General features: G+C 39.9%; 1 protein-coding gene and 1 long non-coding RNA gene across 4 annotated transcripts in view; both read right to left on the reverse strand.

Annotated features, from left to right (window-relative positions):
* Positions 1-1,984: 1,984 nt before the first annotated feature.
* LOC141754867 (uncharacterized) lies at positions 1,985-8,447 on the reverse strand. Of its 2 annotated transcripts, none has more exons than XR_012590738.1 (5): positions 8,328-8,447; positions 8,010-8,092; positions 7,870-7,922; positions 6,927-7,026; positions 1,985-2,121 (listed from the first exon to the last, which is right to left on the reverse strand). It is a non-coding gene; the product is annotated as an uncharacterized LOC141754867 (long non-coding RNA). The 2 variants fall into 2 exon arrangements; XR_012590739.1 differs by having other exon boundaries at positions 8,264-8,369.
* A 15,640-nt stretch (positions 8,448-24,087) lies between these two features.
* The window catches only part of psmd14 (proteasome 26S subunit, non-ATPase 14), a 187,859-nt gene continuing 185,024 nt past the window's right edge, over positions 24,088-26,922 (reverse strand). For both annotated transcript variants that reach the window (XM_074614486.1, XM_074614479.1), the window contains exons 7-12: positions 26,715-26,865; positions 26,476-26,583; positions 26,035-26,109; positions 25,825-25,950; positions 24,579-24,641; positions 24,088-24,262 (exon numbers count right to left, since the gene is read on the reverse strand). In XM_074614486.1, the coding sequence (XP_074470587.1) occupies positions 24,164-24,262; positions 24,579-24,641; positions 25,825-25,950; positions 26,035-26,109; positions 26,476-26,583; positions 26,715-26,865 (622 nt within the window). In that variant the 3' untranslated portion in view covers positions 24,088-24,163. The remainder of the gene's footprint in view (positions 24,263-24,578; positions 24,642-25,824; positions 25,951-26,034; positions 26,110-26,475; positions 26,584-26,714; positions 26,866-26,922) is intronic.

Here is a 26,922-nt window from a genome sequence, read left to right on the forward strand (position 1 = left end):
TTTCTAAAACATGGTATAGCACTCACAAAATGTATCCTAATGCCAAATATTTGGTGTAGTGCTCTGATTTAAAGCTCCCCAAATCCCTAAATGTTACCCCAGCCCTGACTGGGATTTGTGCAACTATTAGGAACTATAACAATATCAGGCAGTTTATCTATAACATTTTATTTTTTTCTGCATCCCAAATCAGAAAAAACATCTAGGCGCTGCACACAGCATGCAGCTTGCTGATGAATGAGGAAGTTGAGGTGAGGAGTTCACCATTATGTATTGTCCACATTGAGAAATTAAACACAATCATCATTTTTCTTCAGAGTGTGAGTCACTAACAGCAGTTTTTTTCCATCATTTCTTCTATTAAAATTAGTTTAAATTGATTTAAATTGACTAATGACGCCTAACGTTAAATGCATTTAAGGTGCTGTGCAATACTATAATCGGTACACTTCAGTCAGTTTTACTTCAATTCTAGTCACCTCCCGCCACATATACACACCAAGTCCCTCTCCACCCTGCTCTACATCCATCACAGCATTTCCTTTCTTCATTTGTCATGTCTGGTTTCACCAAGTCAGTAAGTGATTATGTGTTCCAGAGGAAAAAAAGACTTACTCTTAGGTCCACATTTCTCATTTTAGACTTTTCCAAGCAAAACATGATCTTCTGTTTTCACGTTGGACGGTGCAATGTCCTATTTTAAAGCCGGGTATTCATCATTCTGAAAAAAAGAATATAAATGTTGTAACATAATGAGTAGCTTAAGTATCAGGGATAATATTTCTGCTTTTAAAGATAGAATCAATTGTATATTTAAGAATATTACATAATAATTATTCCTTGATCATCAAATGTGTTCTGGCACCTAATTAACTACTTGAATTCAGATGATCCCAACATTTAAGATAAGAGAGACTTTATTGACGTCCATCTGTATATAGTGCGATACAGTAAGCTACACAGAGGAACAAAATTGTGTTTCTCCTCTTGGTCCCTCGTGCAAAACAAAAACAATGAATGATTCAACATTCAGTGGGAGTGAAGCAAACATACTACACATACGGTGTAAATAAAACAGGTACAAAACATGGTGCAAACATGTACACAGGACTGTGTGAAGTGTTTGTGTGTGGAGGGGGGGGTACCTTTTTCCAGGCGGCAGCAGGGTGAAGAGTTCATGGGACGGGTGGGGGGGGGGGGCTTTTATGATTCTGGAGGCCTTGTTTGTGCAGTCTTTAGCGTAAATGTCATCGCTGGAGGGGAGAGAGGTCCCAATGATGGACAAGAAATGACTTCACTATCCTCTGTAGGGACTTGCGGTCTAACTTGTTGCGGCTTGCATGTCAGACAGTGATGCAGCTGTCCTGGGGAGGCTGGCTCTCTGCAGACGGCGGAGGCAGTGGAGACACTGTTGTACCTTCTTGGTTAGGGAGGTGCAGTTGCATGATCAGCTGAGGTCATTAGCGATGTGCACAACAAGAAACTTGGTGCTCCTGACTTGCTCCATGCAGGAGCCATTAATGAGGGCCTTCCTGAAGTCAAATGTCATCTCTGTCTTGAGAGACAAGTTGTTTTTTCTTGTTTCTCAATGTCAACAAGTTGAAAGAGAGACAAAGTGGAGAAATCTGTGGTTAAGTGTCCAGGTGCTTCACAATTGAATTGAAGCTTTATAACACGTAAAATGAGTAAAAGATTCCCATTCAACATGTTATTTTTATGGAGGCACCTTTACATTTAATGGATAAATCCAGATGTGTAGTGCAGCATTTCCTTTAACCTGCAATTGACCTTCAACGCATTGTATTTTTTCCTGTAAAATAAAAAAAAAACTGTGGTTTAACTGTCTATACAAAACATGTTTGATGGTTGGTTGGTCATAGTTATGTGCCCACCAAAGGTCTGTGAGGTTAATTTGCGGGAAGTTAATTCCTCTGCCAAGAAACGAAATGTTCTCAAAAATAATGTGCAAAAGGCGGGAAAAACAATAAAACTGACCACAGCATGCTGCCTTGGTCATGTCATGGTGCAGGAGCTGCTGGTTCCACTAAACTTACTCATAGTGTTGGTCTGGAGAGCAGCTACTGTGTGTGAGACTGCAACGTAATAATTCCTGTCGCAGGGCTGAAAAATAAAACAGATGGTTTTTGGGAAACATAGGAAGAAAACAGCAAAAACACGATACTTGTTTTTAAAGTACAACTGAGTCACCAATCTCTCCTGTGTGGAAAAATCCTCCACATACTTTCCACTTGTGAAACAGCGCCAAACTGTGGAGGATCAAAACGCAGGATGGTTTCAAGCTGCAGAGTCTTACTTTAAAAAGTAAAATTATCTATGTTCACTGATGTTATGCAACACATTTCCCTGAATTGTGTGCACTTATGCAGTATTGGGGAGGAACTGGTGTAAAAGAACGTATAAATATTTGCGAACAAAAGAGACATTACGTTCCTACTAGAATGGTGTATTCGGAGTATGATTTAACTTCCTGGGCTGTTTGGTCTCACTATGAGATTTATGAGCTGTCTCTGTCGAAGCCTCTGGAAAGCTGCCTGGCTTGTATCAAAGTGATTTACCTCTTCTCTTCTTCTCTATCTGTCTCTGCTTTCCATACATAACATCCATATCTCAACAGAGATTTAGCTCCGCTCTGGATGTTTTCCCAGTGATTTTACATGTGAGTGATTTGTATTTGGGAGTGAAAACCTGATCAACTGGCATTACTGCAGAGCATGATGTAATGTTTTAGATTTGGCTTTGCTACTTTTCTGTCTGTTATCATCTTCCACTAATTTCACAACAACAATGGAAATAACTTGAGTTAGACAGTCCATCTCAGTTAAAACAACATCTTTACTTAATGCTGTGAGAGTTGCATTGCATTTGCATGGTAATGTAAGCTAGGCTGATTTGTAAAAGTTTGTATTACCAAGCAACAATAATATATCTTTGACAAAAAATAAAAGCATATCACCTGAACAAAGTGTTTTAGCAAGTTGATTTTAACACTGCACAGTAATTGATGGGAAAAAATGGTATGCATTAAATGATGAGCTGTGGTATAAAACATTTTTAAAAGACAATGTTTGTCGAGGAATACGCATTTTCTTGGCGAGAGTTAAACGAGAAGATTGATCAAACTTATGTCTGTGCATTAAATATGAAGCAGCTGGTTGGCTTAGCTTAGAATAAAAAACTGGAAATGGGAAAATAGCTAGCCTGGCTCTGTCTAAAGGTAACAAAAAACACCTCTAAAGCTTATTAAAAGAGTTCTTCCTCGATTTAGTATTGCATTCCTATAACATTGTCGGACTCACGATGGACCATTAAAAAAAACTAGAGTTAACAGAACAGCTGTTTTGTGTGGAGTCTCCGAGGATTTTCAAATCTAAAAAAGTTTGTGTAATGTGTGCCAAGAAGCTTTAACACATGAGCCTAGGGAACGCTTGTTTTTCATGTGTGGTTCTCCACCCCGGCTTCACCAAACTGTGGACGGGTAGCTTAGAGAGTGAGAACCAGATGGCCACAGCTGGATGGACTAATTGGGGGGTGGATTGGGGGGATGTGTGAAGTGATAGAGAGGTGGAAGGAAAGAAAATTTAGAGGGTTTAGAATGGCTTGTTTACGTAGCTATACATCAGACCGGCAATAGGTCATCCAGCGTTGTCTCTCATGACCACGCCCCCTTTTTGGGGGAAAACAATCCTGTGTCCCTCATAGACGGTAACAGCGTTAACAGAAGAAGTTGAAACATGTCTCCAAATTTCTACTTTACACAAACCGGTAATAGTAATAACACTATGCTGAAGAGTTGCTGTGTAGTTTGTTGCAACAACAACAAATCAAAAAATGCTGATCTCCGATTTGTTCCCCTGCCATGTCGTAAAAAAGATATGATAGAGGGGCTTTAGGGCTGCAAGGAAGACCAGACCAGCATTGCGTCATCACCGAGGTGGCGCTCCCTTTTGGGGGAAAGAAACTTGCTTTCACAGGAGAGAAAATGGAAAATGACGAAAAGCTGTTGTGTAGCGGGTTAACCGAGGCTTTCACACTGAGATTTGAGGCACATACGACACGTTAATATTCACTGTCAGTGTGGTAAATGGCTAAATGACGCTGGTGACAGTGATGGCGACCTAACGTTAGCTTGAGTGGGAGGCTGCTGCAGTAATACAGTCATACATTAACAATATAGCAGCGTCAGACTGTCGTCTCCAACTAAATCTCAGCCTATAGATCAAACAGTTGTCTATTAACACGTTGGTTATTTACAGACAACACTTAGCCTAACGTGATTCAATCAAATATGTAGAGATGTCTGGATAAGCAATATCCGGCCACTATGTTGGACGGGGGAAGACTGAAGGGACATGGTGGCGATCAACCTCAATCTATTAAGGTATCGCGAACGCTCAGGTTCAGGCAAGGTTGCAAAATAATTATAAGACATGTGTATAAAACAAACATTTGTATAACAAGAGATGAATGCATATGAATTTGACAAAATTATAATCCAAACATATGTGAAATTAAATTGAAGTCTATGGGATCTTCGGTTTTCTTTCCCCCAAAAGGGGGTGTGGCCTTGACTTTTTGCAAATTACCCGTATGTACCGGCCTGATGTATTGAAGGGTGGAGGGCGAGATGAGCAGCAATGTGTCCATGACTTTTTGCCTGATGTCACACCAATGTTCTCCAACTGTTTGCCTCCAGCTCGCTGCTTGAAGTAGTAAAAGTGGTACTATTTGTCAATTTGTAACTTTTCAGATAAAATATTAACCGTAGACTGCACTGCACATTCAAAGGCCTGAAGACATGCAGTTATGCAGAAGTTCATACAGCTAGAAAACGATTGAGCAACCTAATTTGAGGTTGTCAGCATTCTCACTGCTCCCAGTCATCGCTCAAGTCTGAATCAGTCTGAATTTTATGCACAGGATGTGAAGAGCATCTGCTAGTCTGCTGACGACAAATGCTAGAGGTCGCAGAGAGCAGACGAACACTCTGACGAAGCACTTCCCGAGATTCCACAACACGGTGCTACAATACAGAGTTACCTTGGAAACCAGATTGGGTGGGGCTGCTTGAAGAGTGACAGCGTGGGTTTGACTTGACAAGTGAGGGGTACTGATGGATGGCTGTTTTTCATCAACTGAATTATATGTTGAGTCACATGAGACGCTAACACACCCTTGAGATGAGGTAACTTCAGTGTCAGGAGTCCCGAGGAGGAGCAGAGGGATCAGACAAGATATTTTATTATCTCAATTCTTTGGTCCTCTTTTTAATTTTCAGTGATTTACAGAGCTGTTTGGGGGTCTTTTGGGGATAGTCCAAGTGAAGTTTCAATTCTAATCAAAGCAAGTCTCAAGTCGAGTCACAACTTCAAGTTCAGGTGACCGAATGCGAAAATTACACATCATTTGTACACTTTTACTTCCAAAGCTGTGTTAATAGTGTTTTTAACACATTTGAGACAAAATCCTTTCAATGCACAGGCCCAATAATTCAAGGTGTGCAAGACCTGCCTGTCACCGAGGTTTTAGTCCAGAAAACTTGAATGATGAAATGAATGTCTTTGCTTTCAAGTCTCAGGTCAAGCCTTAACTTTGTGGCTTATCTGTTTTTTTGGCCACTCAGGGGCAGCGGAAACAAGCTATGAACAGAACACTAATATTATCACCTTGTTAGCAAACAGTTGCAATTTAATTTTTAACAGTTTATTTCTGTTTTGGTCTCCACCTAAGGGAAATGTCTTTAGCTGCTAGATGCTCAACTTTGTCTGTCTCTCATTTAGGTATTTGATTTTTAGAGCTTTTGTGTTGAAAACAGCTGCCAGTTGTGGCCAGAGTGAACCAGGAAGGTTGAATTGTGGACAGTAAAATCAAAACAATGACGCTAGCAGTGTAACAACAGAGATGCTAAACTGATCTGTAGAGATTGCAACATGGGGTGATTTATCTGTGGGTTCGTCACTACGACTTACGACTACTAACTTTCAGACACAACTTGTACTTAGGACGTGCAATCTTAACTTTAAAAGACACTTTGTTCACTTGTGGAATATGACAAAGTCTCCCACCTCTTCCTCTGCTCTAACCCTGGGTCTATCCTGATACAAGAACAGTGCTCTGAAAAGCTTCATAATCGCAGACCTACGTCCTCCACCTTTGCAGACAGCTATGTGTGCACAGTTTAGTCACAGTTTATACCTCCTCAGTCAAACCTGGCAGTAGTCATGCTATTTCCAGGATGGCAGTCTTTTTGGACATTTCTGCATCAATCAGGCATGTCGAAACCTGTGTTTTCACACCATGACACCAGGTGTAATAAACATGACCTTAACAGGATAACACATGTGCTTCCATTTCTGCAGTTTGTTGTGTGTTTGTGTGAGAGAGGAAGAAGGAGAGAGAGAGAGAAAGGAAAAGTGGTCTAGGTCGAAGTGTACACTGTTTATTGTGCTCCTTTAACCTGTGCCCTAACAAACAGTCCACCGTTTGGCTATGGTGAATTCACTCAATGTCAAAAGGAGGAACTTTTTCTGTGGGTTTTTTTTCCAGACTGTCCCATGGTTTTAATAAGGCCAATGGGAAAAATAGAGGACACAAGTCTGCATCTTGTTTACCCGCCGCTATGAAAAAATAGCCCCTTTGTCAGGGTGGCAAAATGAGCTTCGCAGACGTGCACAGAATTTGGGACCCATGTGAAAACGTCTGTGCCTTCTTCCTGTTGTTACACCAACTAAGACTGATTGTCTTATGAAACAGAGCCCTCAATTCATCACATTAATGAATTCATAATTAGGCCGGAAGTGGAAAGGTGAGGATATTCACACAGACAGGGCACATTTCCAAAGGATTTACAGTAAAGGCAGCAAGGTAGAGAGTCACTCTGACTGACCTCGGTCAGTCTCGTTACTCACACTGTTGGTGTTTGTCTGCGACGTGCGTTCGTGCACTGCCACCCTCGCAACAACTTGCTTCGTCATCTCTCACTGAGCAGCAGGTCGTCCTCAAAAGCTCCTGGAGAAAGAAGACAAGGAGGTGCTTTGAGTGGGCAGAACTTTTGCTGGCCTTCAGGAGATGTAAAACAGACCAATGCAGATCCAAATAAGCCAGCTAACAGTCAGGCAAAACATATACAGGAAAACACAAAGATGTTGTTGTTGGTACGTAAATACATTAATCCCCTTCTGCAGTAAAGACTGTTTGTGGCCAAAATGCTGAACCAATTTGGATCCATGACCTAGCTGTTTTACTTGTGGTATTTTCCCCCGTCTTTAAAACATTTAGCCTTAATGAGTAGGCAGTTTCCATTATGTTCTGTTTCACCACGTGCTTTATTAGACAATAGGCTGTTTTCTCTAGATTATGGTCGGCTGACATGCACACAGCATAGAGCAGGTCAGAGCAGGGTATATTCCAGCTCTCCTGCCTGCCTCCTACAACTTCCTGACGACTTCACCGACGTAAAGCAGACTTTAACTGTGGCGACTCCATAGGGAAGCAAAATGAGGGTTTATGAGACCCTAGCAAGTGAAAAAATGTAATACAGAGTCTCGCCCTCTCTCTGCCGTGTGTTTTTCTCATTGTCGCCACATTCCCTCTCTCGCCAAAGTACTTTTAAGGCTTGAAGGCAAAACTATTTCCCTACCAAACAGCAATTTTTTGTCGAAACTCACCAATTTTGTGTGCCACAAACACACACAAATATGTGATTATTATCCCTAAATAATTTCTGCAACTGAGCCCAGATGATGCAGAAAAACTTTCCAGACCAGTGAGAGGAAATATCATTAACTGTGTACCTTGGCATCACCATTACTCACTCATTCCCGTCTAGACGACATGGACATGCCAGCTCACCTGGGGCTGTATGGAGGAGGAGGCCCACCTGCCTCCTCACAGGTGAGGTCAGCCTGTTTTGGGAAACACATGGCACTGCTTCTATTAACATTATATGGCAAGGTTTGGTGGGAATTAATGATCAACAGAAAGAAAACAACCTCTGTCATTTGAGACGCGAGTGTAGGAAACCACAGTGTGGCTTGTTCCTGAACTGGAAATGGTCTGCTTAGCTGACAGGAGCCTGTGTGGAGGTTTAACGAAAGCACTCATGTACAGACCACCACAGTCCCCTCAACACACACACACACATAGTCAGACACTCCATAAATATACACATCCACAGAAATACACAGACACCTCAGCAAACACAGTCTGCAAAGTACACCAACATTTGTGTATTGCATGTGGTTACCTCAGGATCTTGTGAATGAAACAAGAATTGAAGAAGTACTTGAGTACGTGAGTTATACACTGACCTCCGTATCAGCCGTGCCAACATGAGCACAGCAGGGTTGGAGAGGCTTGATTCAGAGGGGGGTGGTGGAGGAAGGGCAGAGCAGCTGTGAATGATGAGCAGTCTGCTGGAGTTGCTGAGTGAAGCTTGGGTCACAGTTCACACCCAGACATTGATTCTACCGGTGGCTAACAGGATGGATATAATAGCATTTCTTCAGCATTGGTAGGGCGGTGATGATGTTGTGACTATAAAGTTTGATCTCTCCTGCAAAGACGGACAAGAACTGATATGACACGATTCTACAAAAACCCTGGATTATGTTCAGTTTGACCTTTCTGCTACATTCATTGCCAACATTGTTTAAATTCTTTCTCTGTTAAGGTAATGGAAATATTATGGTTTTGGCAAATAAACTATGGTTTAAGTGCGGTTATGGTTAGGCAACTAAACCACTTGGTTAAGGATAGGGAAAGATTGTGGTAAAGTTCATTAAAAGGCGACTGTTAATTGTAAGTCTGTGACAGAACACAAACTCCAGTCTCCCATGCTACACACCCATTCACCACCCTGACCTCCATCCCCTCCAAATCATCCAATATGAACATAATTCGTAGGTATACAAGGCTGGGTAATAATGTGTTTTGTACCAATTTACTAGAAATTCCCCTTACTTTATACTACTGCCCTAAAAACACCTTGTTTATAGTTTGCCCGGCCTTCCAAGTAGCCATTAGTTTCAGTTCTTTTCAGTGAAGTTAAAACTAATCGTCGAAATTTGGGCCTTAGACTTAGTTAATCTTAAGTTTTATATACACTTGTCAATACAGCACTACAAAACAGAATGGACAACTATGTTAAACTCTCAGACACAACCCTGAAGTGGTTCAATCAATCAGTTAACTCCAGGAACTCCTGTACCTTATTTGTTTGAATATGACATGATTTGCATGGAGTTCCCCAAGGCTCAATCCTTGGGCCTCTTTTATTTAACAATTACTTGCTTCCATTAAGCCAAATAATTCAAAACAAACTGAAATTTAAAATGTTTTAGTTAAATTGAATGCATCAACAAGATCATTATCCTTGCTACTGCATTACCATGCAATGTGACTGTGTAACTGTGATATGAATAATGCTGAGTCAATGTTTACTGTGATGAATTCTCTATCTCAGGCATGTTACAAGTCTCTGCAAGTTGATTTTCATATTATATCTGGAGATACTAATGCCTCGACTCACTTCTGGTACCAGGTCCTTCTCTCTATTTATTTATAGGGGGATAATACATCCGTCAGTGTAGGTGGGATTTTCAGCTGATCGCCATAGCTGCGTGAAACTGCCGTGACATCATCTTTAATGCGACACTCGATGACTCCTTTCATTACAACCAAACAGAGGAATGTCTGCATTTCGTCAATTGTACTGCGTAGTTTTGCGTGCTGCAATTTTTTTAAATCTGGGCCGAGTGAATAAAAAAATTGTGGTCGCTGTTAATGGTAGCTTGGCTATTTAAAAATGGCGGGTTTATGCAGGATGTCCCGTGTTCTCTCTGACCAATCAGTGGTCTGCAGTGTTTGAACTCCAACTAGTATCGGCTCCGCTCGCTTGGAACCTCGACCGAGGAGGTACCAAAAAAAGCACCAGGTACCAGATACACAACTTTTGCTGATGAAAAAACAAAAAAGAGTGAGTCGAGACGTGCCTTAGCCTATTTGCAGTGGAAATGTTGCATAAGTGAAAGAAAACTGGATTTACTGTTCTCTACTGACAAGTCAGTTCCCACACATTAAAACCTTTATGGGCTGTTCACACATTGATGTCACATTACCTTCACACCTGACTGAGAGTCTTTAGAGACATATTTATTTTTATATTTCTCTTTGCTGAAATAAACTGAGCTCAATGGTTACCTGGACGCTAGAAAGGTAATCTAAAAAAGTTAATTAGCTAAAACAAACAAAACCACTGGAATGATATTTCAAGCCAAGATATAATGATCCGAATAGTGTTCAGGCAAAGGGAAAGTGGAGGCAGTTACATCACAACAGCATCATCAAAGAATAATTTCACGTGGGTGAGGATATCATACCACCTTTTATCATATCATCCTTTCTTTTTTTCCCAATGCACCATCCCCCACACTCCTCTTTCCTCTCCACTACCTTTTTTGGTCTCAGTCTGAACGCCTCTCTCCATTTGGCTCCATGTGAGACTGACAGCAGCCCTCCTCACACCATTTGCCACAGTGCTGTTTTCTGAGGGAAATGTTTTACAGACTGTGCCACAGAAAGCCAAACACTATAACCACAACGCTTTTCGCCTACAGTGTGTTTGCTACTTGAATATCAGAATATTAACAGCTCACAGGAGAGCATCTTTGTCATCTCAGACTGACAGCCAAATAAAGCTACCTTAATAAACTCCAGGGATCCTTTGGCTGTGTAACTAACAATACTGCAGGTTGGTTGTGACTCACGTGTTATGGCACAAAAAAGAAATATAACCTAGCTGTGAGAAAATGACTCACAGTCTGTGGATGGGCACACTGACGGACCTTATGACATTATTTCCCAGCAGAATACTATTCTGCATGGAGAATACATTAAGAATGAACTGAAAAGAGTTTCCCAAAGCTTCCCCTATTAAAGTGGGCACATCATTATAGTTCACCACTGCAAATGGAGTTACAAGCCTATTAAAAACCTCGCACTCTTGGAAACAAAATGATCTTGTAACAAAGCCAGAATAGTTTGGTGTATGACTTACTGCTTCATTACTCAGTTGTGCCAGTAACAGAAATGTCTGATTTGTGTTGTGCTTCCGAGAAAAAGTAACAAGCGAGAGGACAATGGAGCTGCAAAAATCACAAGGACCAAAACTCAATCAGAGCTTCCTAAAAACATTGTCCCCTGCCTCACATCCACCATGGCTGACTTTGTAGTTATTCATCAGACAAAATTCAAACTGTCCATGCTGAGTAATCTGTCACATCCTGCGGCTTTGAAGACCATTAAATAGATGATGTAGATGAAACAAGTATGACATCATCACAGCATGTATATGCGTGCATATGTGTGTTTATGCGTTTGATGTCTCTCTCCCTTTCTATTCTCCTATAATCACGCAGCTCATCCTCCCCTGAAGGAGATTACATCAGAAACCACAAGCCAATTACTAATTTAAAAAGGTGAAAATGGGGACATTTTCCCACATTGTAGAGGCTTATGTGACCTGCTGTTCATCTGCCTCACTGGAGGTGTGAAGTGCAAATACAGGTAAAGGAAGTGACATATCAGTGATTAACCCCTACCTGTATGGAAAACAAACATCTCTCCTGATATTTATGTGGATACTGTATCTCAGTTTGAACTACAGTTGAACTAAACATTGCAGAAATGGATTTAAAGACCTCCAGACACAGAAGTATATGAATCATATACAGTACAATCTAAATAAAACTGCTGCTGTTGCAAATGTGACAATGACGTGGAGAGGCATTGTGAAAGTTTGTGTTTGTTGTGGTGATGCTTCGGTCAGTGGTGAGTGTCTTAGAGCCAAAGAGGAAGTCTGGAGGTTTCTGAGGTGGGGTCAAATTGCAAAATGTATGAAGATAGGAAGTAAAACTAATTTTCTTCACTTATAGATTTCAAGTGAAAAATATCATACCAATTTACTGACACAATAACTAGGTTTAGAAGCATGAATGAAATGTTTTGGGTGAGTTACTACCTTTTGCAGACATGCAATAGAGTTGTGATGTCCCATCAAACAGTTGTGACAGATGCACTTACAGTTTAGAGAAAGTTAACACTGTTTCAAAGAAATGAGCCAAAGGGATTGAGAAAAACTGTAAACTGCTATGGAAGTGTGCCAGTAGTGGCACTCTCTTCGTTATAAAGCAAGAAATGATTTTATCACCAGATACTCTTTGGGGCCATTTAATCCAGATCAGTTGTGTATTACAGATATGTTGATTGCTTGAAGAACAAACACTCAACTTCTTCCGAAGCACGATCCAGGTGATTGTTCATTTAAATCAAGCATATTGACCTTTGCAACACCCAGAAGAAGGGTAACTGAGCAACCCTTTCTGAAATCGTGTATAATACAAGTTTGTCTCCATATGCATACATGTCTCATACTCCAGATTTGAAGTTGGCACCGAGGGAATATCTGACCGATTGTATCATTTGAATGAATTTGAAGTGCATTAATGGTATCTTGGAAAAAGCAGGAGCTTGTAAATAACTCTGATGACTCTGTTTCTCAAAGAACAAACTCTGACATCACACATGAGTCTCTTTAAGGACATGTTTGGTGTTCCATCCACTGCAGTGGGAATGTGTCTAATTGATATGATTGCAGAGTAGTTTAGCTTTAACATATGTTTCTCTCTTTTTGTTGAGAGTTTTCCCCTTCAAATTGCTCTATCAAACTTTTTAAGCCAGTGAGTCATCATCATCATCATTTGGCAAAAATATTAGGCAAATAAAATATCCCATACCGACATTTTAGATTAATTTGGTGCCGTTTTCCATCTGTCTGCATGACAGGAAAGAGGAGATGAATCGGAACGGCTGTTTGACTTCACTTCCCACCCACTTTTTACCAAAAAGTCTAGTCTTCCCCGAAGTTAAAATGCGAATAATTCCAGATGAATTATTGGAATAATAAACGTCATGCATGTATTACAGAATAAGAAAAATGCTTTCCATTTCCTACAATCCACTATTCATATCTTATAACTACCATTCTGAGAGGTCAAATGTTTAATGTAACCATAAATTCAGGGTGGGAGAGTAAATATACCGTGAAATGGAGAGCTGCTTTCAGTCTAGAGTTTGTGTGTGTGTGTGTGTGTGTGTGTGTGTGTGCTGTGTGTGTCCATGTACAGGAGTAGAGTTCATTATTGACTTAAACAACACTGACCCAGACGGTGAGTCCCTGAAGACCAGACCAATGAAAACAGCACCTCTCTTTTGTGGTTGTGTTCAACGCGGCCCTCTTCCCTGTGCAAACGCAGCCCGTCTGACTGAACGTCACAAACTCACACACACCCACTCGCTTCATCTCCGCGGGCCCTCGGCTGCGGTGGAAACTCTGCGGACAGTGACATCAGCATTTCGAGACCACTGAGTAACATTACAGAGAAGAGTGGAAATGTAGTCCCGGGCAACGAGTAACATCACAACACCACGGCACCTTGTTACTCTCATTAGTGCACCACAATCACGGAAGCAAAGGCTTTGGGGCAAGACAATTGTGGATGACCACACAAGGACACACACACACAAAGTACAGAGGAGCAAAAACATCTCTCTGGGGAGATAAAGTGAGCTCATGTATTCTCGTAAATCTTCTCCGCTTTCGAGAAAAGTCTTGCTTCATGATAAAAACATTAATGAATCACCACTGATGCTTAAATGGCATGTTCTGGACAGCCTTGTTCGCTATCTGACTCTTCAATATCTCAAGAGCCACCTTTAAACAAACACTCTGAGGGGGTCAAGCTTTCCCCTGATATGTTTATCTGTGTTGTGAAAGATAAGAGCTTCTCGTAAATTCTTGCTTATTTGCTCTAGACTCTCTCCTGCGGATTGGAAGCATATGGCTTCATTGCATAACAGACAAAGAGGGCAAACATGGGGAGAGATGACTTCACATAATTATAAGAAATGGTAGGTCGGTAGACTCCTCTGTGGGGCTACAGCTTTGAATTTTGGCCACTGGCCTTCCCTGCAGAACCCAAGGTCCTTAGCACATGCTTGAAAACAAATGGAGGGTTAGTCAGTGTTTCCTTTTCCCAGGAATCAGCAATTTAACACAGTTTGACACAACCCAGAGTACCAAGAGTTCCCCATCCACACTGCTGCATTAAACTAACATCTGTTGAGCACGATTCACTTCAGATCACTTCAAATTACTTTATTAATCCTTCAAGGTACGCAAGTCTGCAAACATGCAGAATACAAATAAAGACTGGAAGAAAACAAGGGATCTAAAAAATAATAGCAACATAAAACATTAAAATACTAATAATAGATAACTGAGTTGTTTAATGTTTAATGGCTTCTGGAATCCAATTTTTTTCTACATTTGCTTTTACATACCAGTCTTCCTGAATGCACTAAAGAGTCAACCTGCATTTAAATTGGATTTTTGAGAATCCACTCTGAACTTCATTGTGCAAGAAAACATTTTGTTGTAGCTGTTGTTGTAGCTTGACAATGAAGTACCAGAAGACTAATAAAAAGATTGAAATACGTCCAATGATAGTATAAAATATCAGCATAACTGTCAAAGGAGTTAATAGAGAGGCTGCATAAACTGGGGAAAAAAAGTTCGGAAACTTGTGTTTGATGGATTATTTCTCTGTTGTTACAATGCTAACTGGCATTGTATTTTACATGGTTTGAAAGCCTGTTTATTTACCTTCACAATGATGTCCAGTTTGTAAGGATCATGCATTTGTGGGATGAGCAGCACAGCTGATTATGTGGGTAGCGCCCAAGAAAAATTTGCCAAAATTCTCTGCCAATGCTAAACAGTGTATTCTCCTGTTGGTGTTGACTCTTGTTGTGAGTTGTTTGGTGGATTGGATGATTGAACTCTCTATCAGTAACAAGGAACAAACAAGACATATTTTCAATTTTACACTTTATTAATTTAATACACCGTCAGGAGCCTCAGTAGCGGGTGGAAGATCCATACGCAGCCACAACAGCCTGGCACCTCCTCCTCATGCTGGTCACCAACCTGGTCAAACGTTGCTGTGGGATGGCGTTCCATTCCTCGACCAGGATTCGTTGCAGGACAGCCAGCGTGGATTACATACAAATTGATTTCGTGCTGACCATCACCAAAAGGATGTGAAATTTGTGTCTATGTACACAAATCAATACATTAAAGGTCGTGACTATTTCACGAACTGCTGTGCAACTGGGCTGGACATGGAAATGGTCATTAGTTGCTGTACACTGCTTTACTAAATACAGATTAGAGGCTCCCACTGGTTTGAAGAAAAGGAATAAGGGAGAACTTTTCAGCTCCTGCGAATGTTTAGCACATCGATGCAAACATTTCAGATTATTTTATGTTTTCTTGATGGTGTGTTTTAACCTATTTCCTTCTCATTTTGTTCCTCATTTGCTGTCTTACCTACCCTATAAAATATTCTGCCTGATAACAGAGCTCCAGTAAATCCCCAGGCTTTCATGCGCTCCTTTTAAGGAGCAAAATATAGTCAAACCACAAGTATTCCTGATGTGAAATGAAATGCGGTTGAACTGGCATGCTAGAGGCAGCATGACTACTTTGCTGTCTCTGCCATTCATTTATGCTTTCATAAATGGGTTTTGTTGTATGTGGCTGGCTAGCTCTGCAGACGATTACTGATAGGTCAAACTATGACCCATGTCCTCTGTCTGGTTCTGAGTTTGATTCAGAGCTAAACATAAATATCGTCCACATTCCACACATCCCAGATGCCATGCCCCCTCTTACAGTAGCAGGCACCATTTTTCACATGTTGTATACATTACTATTTGTCAGAAAACACTGCAGGTATGAGCCGCCCTCCAACCTTGTGCTGAACTAAAGCAGAGAGTGCAGATGTGTTTATTCTTTGGCTGAACAAATGTGTTGAGAGTGAAGATCTTTGCAGGTTAAGGGCACTCTGACTGATGGGAAATGGTACACAAGAAGGGAGTCAACTCTGAGCTGATATAACACAGCTGTCTGGCAGATTGCGTTGCACTAAAGTGCTCAAACAGTCCTCATTAACATTGCTTGGTTACATTTAATGGGCAGTGAGGAAAGGTGAAATACAGTTGGGATGGAGAAAGTGCTCCATGGAGACCATGTGAAAGCAGATCTGGGTTGAGTGTTTATCACCCCAAAGGGATGCTCCTCCAGATGTGCAGAGCACACCATAAACACATGTAAAAATTCACATACATGTGCAAAGATGAACCAGCAGGAATACTCACACTTTCTCACATGCAGTCCAGTATGCACACTTCCTCCACCCAAGTTAGTTAGAGAAAATTAGAGAAATTCCATACTAATATGCTATTCAGTACGCCAAAACAGTATGTGAGAGTTTGTAGTATGTCCAAAATCTTAGTCTGAAGTATGCAATTCTATTTACTATATGCAAACACTGGACACTACGCCGGCATAAATATCCCAAAATGCAATGCGCTATAACAACAACATTCATAACAGACAATGGCGGACACCTCTGTAGCGTCAGTAAGAACATTCCACTTTGCAGTATAGGCGTAATATAGTTCTGAAATTAGTTCAGACTTTATGATTCTCGCATGACGCCACCCATTGGTTTGTAGACTGAAGTTTTGAAGACTCGGGCACTGCATTTTGGCAGTTGCCATCTTCGGTTTTTGCAACCAGAAATGACACGAGAAGGTGTATCTACATAACATGCTCACAATGGAAATACTAACATGCTGATGTTAAGCAGGTAGAATGTTAATCACGTTTGCCATCTTAGTTAGGCATGTTAGCAAGCTAACACTTCCTAATTAGCACAAAACACAAAGTAGCCTAGAGCCGAGGCTGATGGGAATATCGTTACTTTTGCAGGTATCTGCTCATAAACCAAAGTATTGAACAAATTAAAGGGAGACACCCCAGACAAAAACGTTTTTCGTGCGCTGGTCAATTTTGAGAATTTTAGCTGTTTTGCTTCTATAACGTGTCTTCTTTCAGACTTATGGAAAGAAAACATCCAGATTACATATTTAGGTGTTGTTTATTCTGCTACACGTTGTCTATTTGAGTTTGTAGATTTCTCCTAAATTCCTCAATACTGGGCATTTGATAATGCCTCATTTGCATAACAAAAGAATTGTCTTAATCAACTGGAGAAGTGATGGTGATATCTTTTTTTACCCTATTCACCTGTAGTTTCCTGCAAAATGTAAGGAATTTTACAATCCATATCTTTAAAGGCTGTTTTCTCAAAATATGTTTTTTCTCTGAGCCAGAACTCTCTACTTCAGTAGCACTTAAATACACCAAATTTTCCAGTTTCATTCCTATATAATACTACTAATAATAATATATTCTGAAGGGTTTTACCGAGGTGTTTGATCATACTGTATATCATTCATAGCCTGATTTATAGAATGTTTTATTCCTAAAAACATAGCGGAAATTGGATTTTTTATGGCTGTTGACAGTATTTTCTGATTTATGATGTTATAAAAAGAGATACCAAAAATCCCCTCTGTAAAAACATTTGACTCTAATATAACAAAATAAAACAAGGTTTGTTTTTAACTTGGCATATTATTGATATGTCCGTCTGGACCAAAGTGGTGGACCGACTGACCAACATAAAAAAACAACAAAGAAAACATCATCTGCTGGTGAAGACTGTGTGATATGATCAAAAGCTCCAGAACAGCTAATAAATGGACCGTGAAGGGAGATTGTTGTGTCAACAGTTGTTTCCAAGTTAAAAAATGAACTCAAAGAGAGTAAGGCTCTCAAACAGATCGCAAATTGTGCCTCCTCGCCTCATTTCACAACTCTCAGACTCAGCAACAAAGACTTTTAAGCACTTCACAGACACAAATATTGACTTATCTGCTTTTTTCATGTTGTGATTGTTCACATTTTATGACTCGAACTGTTATTCTGTGAGAACACGCACTTAAGAAGCAAAATCTGTCATCCTTTGGCTCCATGTCCACTGAGGCGGGGCGGCGGGATGTGTTCTTGGCCGTGTCCTCATGGGAGTGAACTGTCCTCTTAAACCACACCAAACAGCATCAGCGTTTATTAAAGCCCCGGTCTCGATTACAGCCTCCCCCTTTAACTCATCTGCTTGGAAGGTTTGGTTTGCCACAAGACGAAAGCAGGGAGCAAAACCCTCCTTTGAAAATGAGCGTGAGCTGGTTCCCCTTGGGGCCTCCATGCAATGAGTCGGACAAAAGACTGGCAGCGTTGTACAGGTGGGAGGAAAGATGGCGGACTCAATCAGTAGTGAGTCTCCAGTCAAACCCCAAACAGCTGGATATACTGTATGCACTTACAACCATAGAGCGGCAGCAAACTTCCAGACTCACGAAAGGAGAAGAAAGCATAGTTGAGGCTTATCTCATATCCTGCTTTCATAAAGAGAGCCAGCACAAAAAAGCTGGTTTACACTTGTGTGCTACACTGAAGTTTTCTGAAGGGAAGTCTCTTATCACGGCCACAGAAAGATAACATTGTTGTTGTTGTTGTCCCGTACGGTCTCTATGCAGGATGCACACTGGTTTCATTTGAGCCTGTAATCTCGGTGAGACATCTCCTGACATTTCCAACAGGACACACCATGTCTGAAAATGTGTCCATGATTTCAGCTGGCCAGAATGAAAATACTTCTATGATGATTCAACACTTTAAACACACAATGACGGTGACACATGAGTCGACAAACTTCTGTGTTCATACAGACAGAAACGCTTTATACAGAGCTTTAAGCTCTAAAACATCCATTGCTGTATATGCAAGTTGCCTTTTCATCTGCCTTCACTGCATGAACATCAGCACTGTAATTTACACAGTCAGTCCAACAAACATATTTTCACATTCATTTTAGTGTCACAAACGTTTCTATTAGCTGCACAAAAAAAGAAGATAGTTTCCTCTATTGGCTCCATGCGTAGGTACAAGTGTGGTTACTTATTTAAAAAATGAGTTTTGCTTATTCGACGTGGGAAGTGGGGTGCTCAGGGTGCTGCAACACCCCCAGTTGTTTTTCTGTAGGCCTATTGTTCAACTGCAGTGGAAACTAAAAAATATATAGAGTGAATTAAGGGTGATTGGGACCGTTTTTGAATTTCTGTCTTGTGTAAGTTTTCTTGGCTTAGCCTTATGTGTAAACTGCATTGATTTAGGCTAGTGTGAGCTTATTTATTGCACAATTTAATTCATATTTTGATATAATTCACTATTTTTGTCCTATTCACCCAAAACTAAAAACTAAAAACAACCTAAATCCAAAAATAGAAACATGCTATTAACAGTTTTTTTAACAGGGGTCAGCAACCTGCGGCTCTTTAGCCCCTCACCAGTGGCTCCCCATGGATTTTTAAAAAAATGTACGGAAATGAATAACAGATGTACGTCGCTTTGGACAAAAGCATCTGCTAAATTAAAATGTAGAATTGCAGAACAACGGCTATTTTTTTAACATTTTCATTTCTCATTCTTGTAGGTCTACGGTGATTCTTACATTCTTTTTTTTTTTTTTACATTTCAAGTCAACCAAAATGTGCGTCATCTACGGCCTGGTGCCTTATCCTCTAATCCTTAACCAAAAAAGAAAAGTCTTGGAGGAAAATATTCAATAGTGTGGACAGATTCGAAAAGACATTTCCAGAACAAGCACACTGGATTTGCTGAAAAGCCAGCAGCAGCTTTCAGCCAAATGCCCTTTTTTCTTTGCCTAAAATGGCTCTTTGGATAGTTGAAGGTTGCTGGTTTAAGTAGTGCATCATTTTTGCGTTTCCATCAAAGGTTTGTGCAATATATTAGTTATAACAATTTTATGACCTTAAGATGAAAACAAGTGTCATTTTCCTTCCTCACCTCATGCTTTGCACATGGCTTTGCAGGAACAACTTCCTGTTTGATGCTTGCCCCAACCACCTACGTGATGTCACACCAATGAGGGGATGCGATTTTGATTATGTGGTTTCATAGCTAGGGCTCAGAAAAATAGATTTTATTTTCACTCATCAGGCGAGAAAATAAACCCTGATAGTAATACTGTCCCAGTCACCCTTAATTCACCCTATTATTAAAATATTTTTATTCTGTCTCATATGAACCTCTGCAGGGTGAATGCGCATCGGTGGATCCTCACTTGTCTCCTGTATAAAATGGCTGCATCATCACTGTCCTGCGTAAACTAGTAGCCTAACCTGGTTATGGGACATCCATAGGCCTACACTGCCTCACTCCATCTTCCTCTCCTCGGTTCTCATGCATTAGCTCCGTGTTGTTGACTGTATTGGTGCTTCGATATACAGATGATGTTCAAGTTTGCGTTTCTAAAAATCAGGGTTTTCCACAGCCATTGCAGCGCGTTTTTGCGCTGCGTAAAAACAACGTGGAGAGCATACGGACGAGTCGACGCATGGGATGGCACGGGGAAAGGAGAGAAGACGAGAGAGCAGTCATTTATCGATACAATGATCACGGTCCTGCAAAAAGCAGCTGGCTACATAATATCATAGATGAGGGTGAGTCATCTACCTGTTCAATGCCGGGCCGAACTGGTTGTTTACTAATGCGCTATATTACGCACAGATAAAACCATGTTCAGTTTTCTGAATCTGCTCTTTTGATTTACAGAATATGATTTTACAGTGCAAACATTGCCAGAATAATTAAATATTCAGACGAATGCTGTAATATGTGTAGCCTAAATAATAAAAATAACTACCCAACTACAGCAAGTTTTGTCTTTAAGCTATTTGGGCATTATCTACAGTAATAATAAAGGTAACAAAATTATGTAAAAAATGCATAGTTTTGAGTCAAATACCTTCAAATGACCTTGTATTGTGTTGACAAGAAGATGCAGGGATTAACAATAAATCACTGCTGTTAAATCTAAGGTAAAAGGAAAAACAAAATGCTGGCCGGTTGTTCAAAACAAAGAGATTAGCTGTGTATTTTAATTTTTTATCCTCTAGTGGTCACTGTGCGGAACTGAAATCCATATATTATTATATTATATCAATATTGTTATATAGTTTTATTACAAGGTATATATTAGAAAATAGCTTCAGAATTATAAACATATAAATGTTTTACCTCTAAAGAATATAATCAGTATTGATAACTGTATTATTCCTACTAAAGTCTGCAATGGCGCTATAGCTTGAAGAATAATATGATGCAGTTCCTACCTGTGACCACTGGAGGACATTCAAATGTTAAGAGATTTTAATACACAGGTCAAGTTTGCAACAGGACATTTTTATTTACCAGTTGTTTAACCTGAATAATGTGTTTATTTTTAAGCATTATTAGTTCCTGAGTCTACCTCTGTGTTGATGTTAGGAGATGTTGATCTGTGTATTTAAAATCAGGAGTGTTTGCTGCCCTCTAGTGGTGACAACGAGGAACTGTGATATTAGTCAAAGTCGCTTTAATGCAGACATTATAGTATACTCACACTTCCGGTACATCATTTAAAAATAAAACGTACACAGTTGTAGTTACATATGTTAGTTAACATGACAAATACAAGATATTTAGTGTAATTATTTAATGTTAAACAGAGTAATTAATTAATTAATATCAAGATTTTACATGAACCAACCAGCTACAACATTCAAATTATCAGTAATTCCAATTCAATAATGTCTTATAACATACTTTAGGAGATATACCTACATAATGAATATTTGTACTTTTGATACTTAAGTAATTTTTCTGAAACTTTTTTTTGATAACTTCTGTGCTTGAATGCAGGACTTTTATTTGTAATTGAGTACTTTTGCATTGTGTTGATTGATATTTCAAAATGTATGCAAAGCAGTAGAAGCCTATCCCATAGTCATTATCAATCATTAACCCACCCTGAGCTTTTTACAGAAGATCTTTTAATTGTTTTTTATTATAAAACTATTTATTGTAGATTTGCTCCTATAAAAGTTTGGATTTATTTTAAAAGCAGCACTTTAATATGCTGTAACGTTGATACAAACCAGTCAGCTGTATTATACATAATATATCTTGGAATTTAATCTTTTTTTTAAAATGATATCTCAACTTTTTGGTTATGGATTTACCTTATGGACTATGGAGGGGTCCACTTTGTTATTCTTCTATTAGCCTTAGGTGTTTCATTTCACAGCCCTACATTTTGACATTTTTCAAAGTGTTCTCAAAGAGAAAGCCAATTTCCTCCTGTGAGGGTTGCAAAGATTTTAGAAGATGATGTAACCTGAAGACCCTTCAGGTCGATTTAATGGCAGGGGGCCACATCTGTCGTAACTCTCTGTCTAGTTAGTATATACTGGAAAGGGTGGAGAACGACCATCTGCTCCATGTTCTCTGCTGTCACTGCAATACGAGCTGCATCTCTGGCGGAGATCCTGTGAACCCATTATGGAGACTTTTTCTTCAAACTGTAATAAACTAAGAGGGATGTTGGCTGTTGGGCTCGGCTCCCACTATGAGAACATGACGCCTCTCACAAGAAAACACTCGGCTGAATAAACTGTTGTTGATAATCTGCAAATGCTCCTTTTGGATGTTGGTATATGGATGAAGGGCGCCCTTCTCAATCAAGGCATATTCATCCAGGTGATTTTTAATCTATAACGTTTGTGCTCCTGTTCTCCCCAGAAGTAAGGATTATATACAGTATTTTATGTGTCAGGTTAATGTCTTCACCATCCTACTTCCTCCTTCAAAATACTCAAAGCTGCATTTCATGCAATTCAGTGGAAATATTTAGGATTAAATTCCTCTTTCTTGTCCTCCCTTCCGATTACTCACTTCTGTATTTGGTGTCCGTCTACTGTACATTACAGACGCAAACTTAAGCATAGCTACACTGGGAAAAAAACGGGAAGATTTCACTCTTGCTGATCAGCCTTTTTGTTTTTCCAAACAGGTTACCACAACTCATCATCCGTTTCCATATAAATAACTTTGTGCTAACGTCAGTGACAAATAAAGGGGAAGGAATCCTAATTTTGTTATTGAGACACAGCCAGCGGATGATGAGGCATACAGTGCGTCAATGAACAGCGGTCTCAAAGAGGAGCAATAAGAGTTTACAGTGGACACTTTTACCTTCCGGCAGGAGATATATATATATCCCACGGTGCAGATTGAACCGTTACAAACATTCATTCTTGCCGATGTCTATTAAACTTCTCAACAACTAGTAACATAAAGATATCATACGACAGTGCAATATGTTAAATAGGGACAGTGCAATATGTTGCATCTGTGTAATATTGGGCTATTGTCTGTGCAATATGGGCAAGACGGTGCAGTGCACCACCTGGGTGCAATACCTGCCATGGTGTGTGTGTGTGTGTGTGTGATAGTATGTGCCATTATGTACGTGGACTGTGTATGTGTTGAAACGTCTGTTTCTGTGAAACTATTTCCCTGTCTTGTGTGGAATCGTTTATTATTGCTGTTGATGCTGTTTTAATTTAGTGTTTGTAACTGCAGTTGGACGGAGTCCAGGATAAATTTCCCAATGGGGACAATAAAAGTATATATCATCTTACACAGTAAAGAGGATATTAGGTTTGTTGTTTTATATTTCGGCAAAGGAATCAGTGTTGATTGCCCCTGAATTATGGCTTGCCAACTGTTACACCACAAAACAGTCAAATAATCCCCCAAAGTCTGTTTATGTTGACAAGTTAAGTGACATCACCTTCAGCTGAAACGAAAAAGCCTGTCGAAGAATGAAACCGTTATTGTGATTTGATGTATTCCATTTTGATCAGTTTTAGTTTTTGTCCATGTATCTTCAAACTCTTGCACCATCCTGTGGTTAGGATGGATATTACAGCAATATACCAAAAGGCTCCACTGATACAACAATCTAATTGACCTACATTATGTTTTGATTCAATCAGAACTAAATACTTAAGAACTGCGGATGTGTCCAGATTAAACACAAAACACTAGATAACACTGTGTAATAATAAAACTGGTACCTGTTAAAGCTGCACACGTCTAAAAAAATAGTAAAATAAGATACCACCCATGCCAATGTCTTGATTTGATACATACATTTATTTTATATAAAAGAAAACAAGGGTTGCAATATTAACAGTTATACACACAGGCCCGTCACTGGAAAACTACGGTATCCAGCATGGCGGCTAGGCACTGAACAATGTTGGATGTCATTAAAACGTCTACGTGCTCCTCCAAGTGCCTCTTGGGATCCTGCAAGGATAGAAAATTGTGACAAACCTCAACAATGATATGTGATTTGGGATGATTTAAACAAATGCAATTTCTGTTTTGACAAGTCTTTGGTTTCAACAAACTACAGGAAACTTTATTGACAAAGTAACCCAATCTCTGCTTTCATAAAGTCTCTGCTTGTACCGACATGTGTGCACAATCTGACTCTAATCAATGCACTCTTTCATTGACCTCTTTACCTCTAATCAGCAAACACTGACCTTGATGTAGCAATTTGTCATATTAACAAAAAAAAGACAAAACTGTATACTATATATTGAAATTTCATCGTTACCTGTTTTCCAACGTTCTTGATTGCCAGCTGCTCTGGGGTCATTTTGTCCTCCTCTTCAACAGCCTGAACAAAATACAACAGCGCCTTAATATTGCGGAGGAGCACACCAGGAGCATGCCATGCTGCAAATTGGTAACGCTATTTGCAGTTTTTGCTCTGCAGTAATACTGTATATCATTTTTAGGCTTCGCAAGACCCCAAGAATCCTGTATAAAGGAAACATTGCATGCGTTTGCACACCAGTTAAGCACCAGCATCAGTACGAAGGGAGTCCAAGAGCATCAAAACACTTGAGGGCTGAACCCTGAACAGCAGAAAATAGCTCACTGATCCTCGGACCACTGCACCGGAGTCAACAAGGAAATTAAATCATAGATCAGTGATTTAGTTGGTTACAAAATTGTCCTTTAATCTCTGTATTAACAGAGATTTTTTTTTAATTCAATACCAGTGTTGGGGGTAACACTGGTATTAGATTGCAATTCAAGTAATCCGTTATTTAGTTATGTTTTCAAATAAGCAATCCGTTATAAGAACATCACAGCAAATTGTGCTCTTTGGGAATAACGTTAAGCGTCTGTCAGCTGCGCAGATCTCTACTTCAGATATGAAGAAACACCTGCCTACGCACAGCTCCACAAAACTGGTGGGTGGCGAGGCGCATTGAGGAGGAGAAGAACAATGCCGGTGCCACAGCTCTGAAAAAGCAACGGCTTTCTGTTGAAACTAAGCAGCTTGTAGCTGGCTAAGTGGTGGAGGAGATGCTACCAAAATAAACTGTAGCATCTCCATCTTTCCGTAACATCATTTATAAATTCCCTAGGACACGTAATATGGAGAAACAGTGCCTGACAGAAAAAATATTTGCAAGCTATCTTGATATAATAAAGAGCTGTAAGGGGGATATTGTGTCCGTCATTCAGACAATAAATAAATAAATAAATAAAAGATAATACATTCAAAAGGTAGGCGTACAGTAGGCAACGCCTCCACTGGACAATATAACCAACATGTGCAATGAATCGCAAAGGGGTTTTCATTTTTGGTAATGCAAAAGTACGCTAAGGAGTTACTTTTCTAAGAATACTTAAATGCTTCATTATAACAAGGTTATTAAAATGTATGTAAAGAACAGTTGTTCCCTTTTGTGCCGTTTTTAAAAGGCCATTTCAGCCCTCTAAAGAGTTAAATAAAATGTGCTTTCCAGAGGATTTAAAGATTGTTAGATGAGGTCTAAAAGGCGTACCTTATTGTAGTTCTTAGCCAGCTCCAGCATTTCCTTGACGATGGTCTCATTGAGCTTGCAGTGCTCACTGTAGTCCTGCAGGGTCAGGCCCTCCATCCAGCTCTTCTTATGCAGGTTCAACAGCATCTGAACAACAATAAGAGTTATGTTTATGTTCTATTCATAAAATCGGAGATGATAAATCATTCTGTAATAAGTGTATTCTCAAACCTTTTGCTCCAGCTCATTTTTCCTGTAATTGATGGTGATGGAGTAGTAGTGTCTGTTGAGTCCATGAATCAGAGCCTGGAAACATGAGAAACACAACGTTAAATATATGAAGTAATAACACGCACAACCTCTAGCTGCAGAGAGAAACAAACCCAAACATTAAAATTTATATTCCACTACTTTGTGATTTGATCATGTTTGTATCTTTTTCAGTATCAGAACATTGATTCACATTAAAGTGGTCTGATATTAAGCCAAGTGTGCGTTTTCTCTTATTATAACAAGATGATCTCTGATGTGATGGATGAAACTTTGCTCATCTTCACGGTGGAAACAAGTATTGTACAGAGGATGAGGAAACCCATCTCCGAACCGAGAAAGAGACATTTTAGAAGAAATCCACCTTGAACAGAGGTTGTGGTGCCGTGTACAATGTGTTACCTGGATTGAGGGCTTGTTCAGATGACCAAGGTTGGATGTGGTTTGTCTTGGTTCATGACCCAACACCATCATGTTGGCGTTGATTAATCTGAAGGCATCAATAACAACCTGTAGAAGACAAAGGCCGCACATGAAACCAGTTTACTGAACAGTAGGTTATTTTTAAATCTTGTATAAAAGCACCAAAAATGAGAGCTTCTGAGTAACAAGATTCTTCTGCAGCAGACATTCGTCTTTACCTTTCCTTTGACGCTCTGAATGGGATCAACCACCACTGCGACAGCTCGCTCTGACAGGGCCTCGAAACTCTGCTGTGTGTTGATGTCCACGCCAGACAACCAACAGCCAAATCCAGGGTGACTGTGGTACCACCCCACCACCATCTCTGGTCTGATGAGCAACATGGGTGGAAGACAGTAAACATGTTTAGAGGGTATCCCAAAAAAC

This window comes from Sebastes fasciatus, chromosome 2 (assembly GCF_043250625.1).
Source record: "Sebastes fasciatus isolate fSebFas1 chromosome 2, fSebFas1.pri, whole genome shotgun sequence".
Classification (NCBI taxonomy): domain Eukaryota; kingdom Metazoa; phylum Chordata; class Actinopteri; order Perciformes; family Sebastidae; genus Sebastes; species Sebastes fasciatus.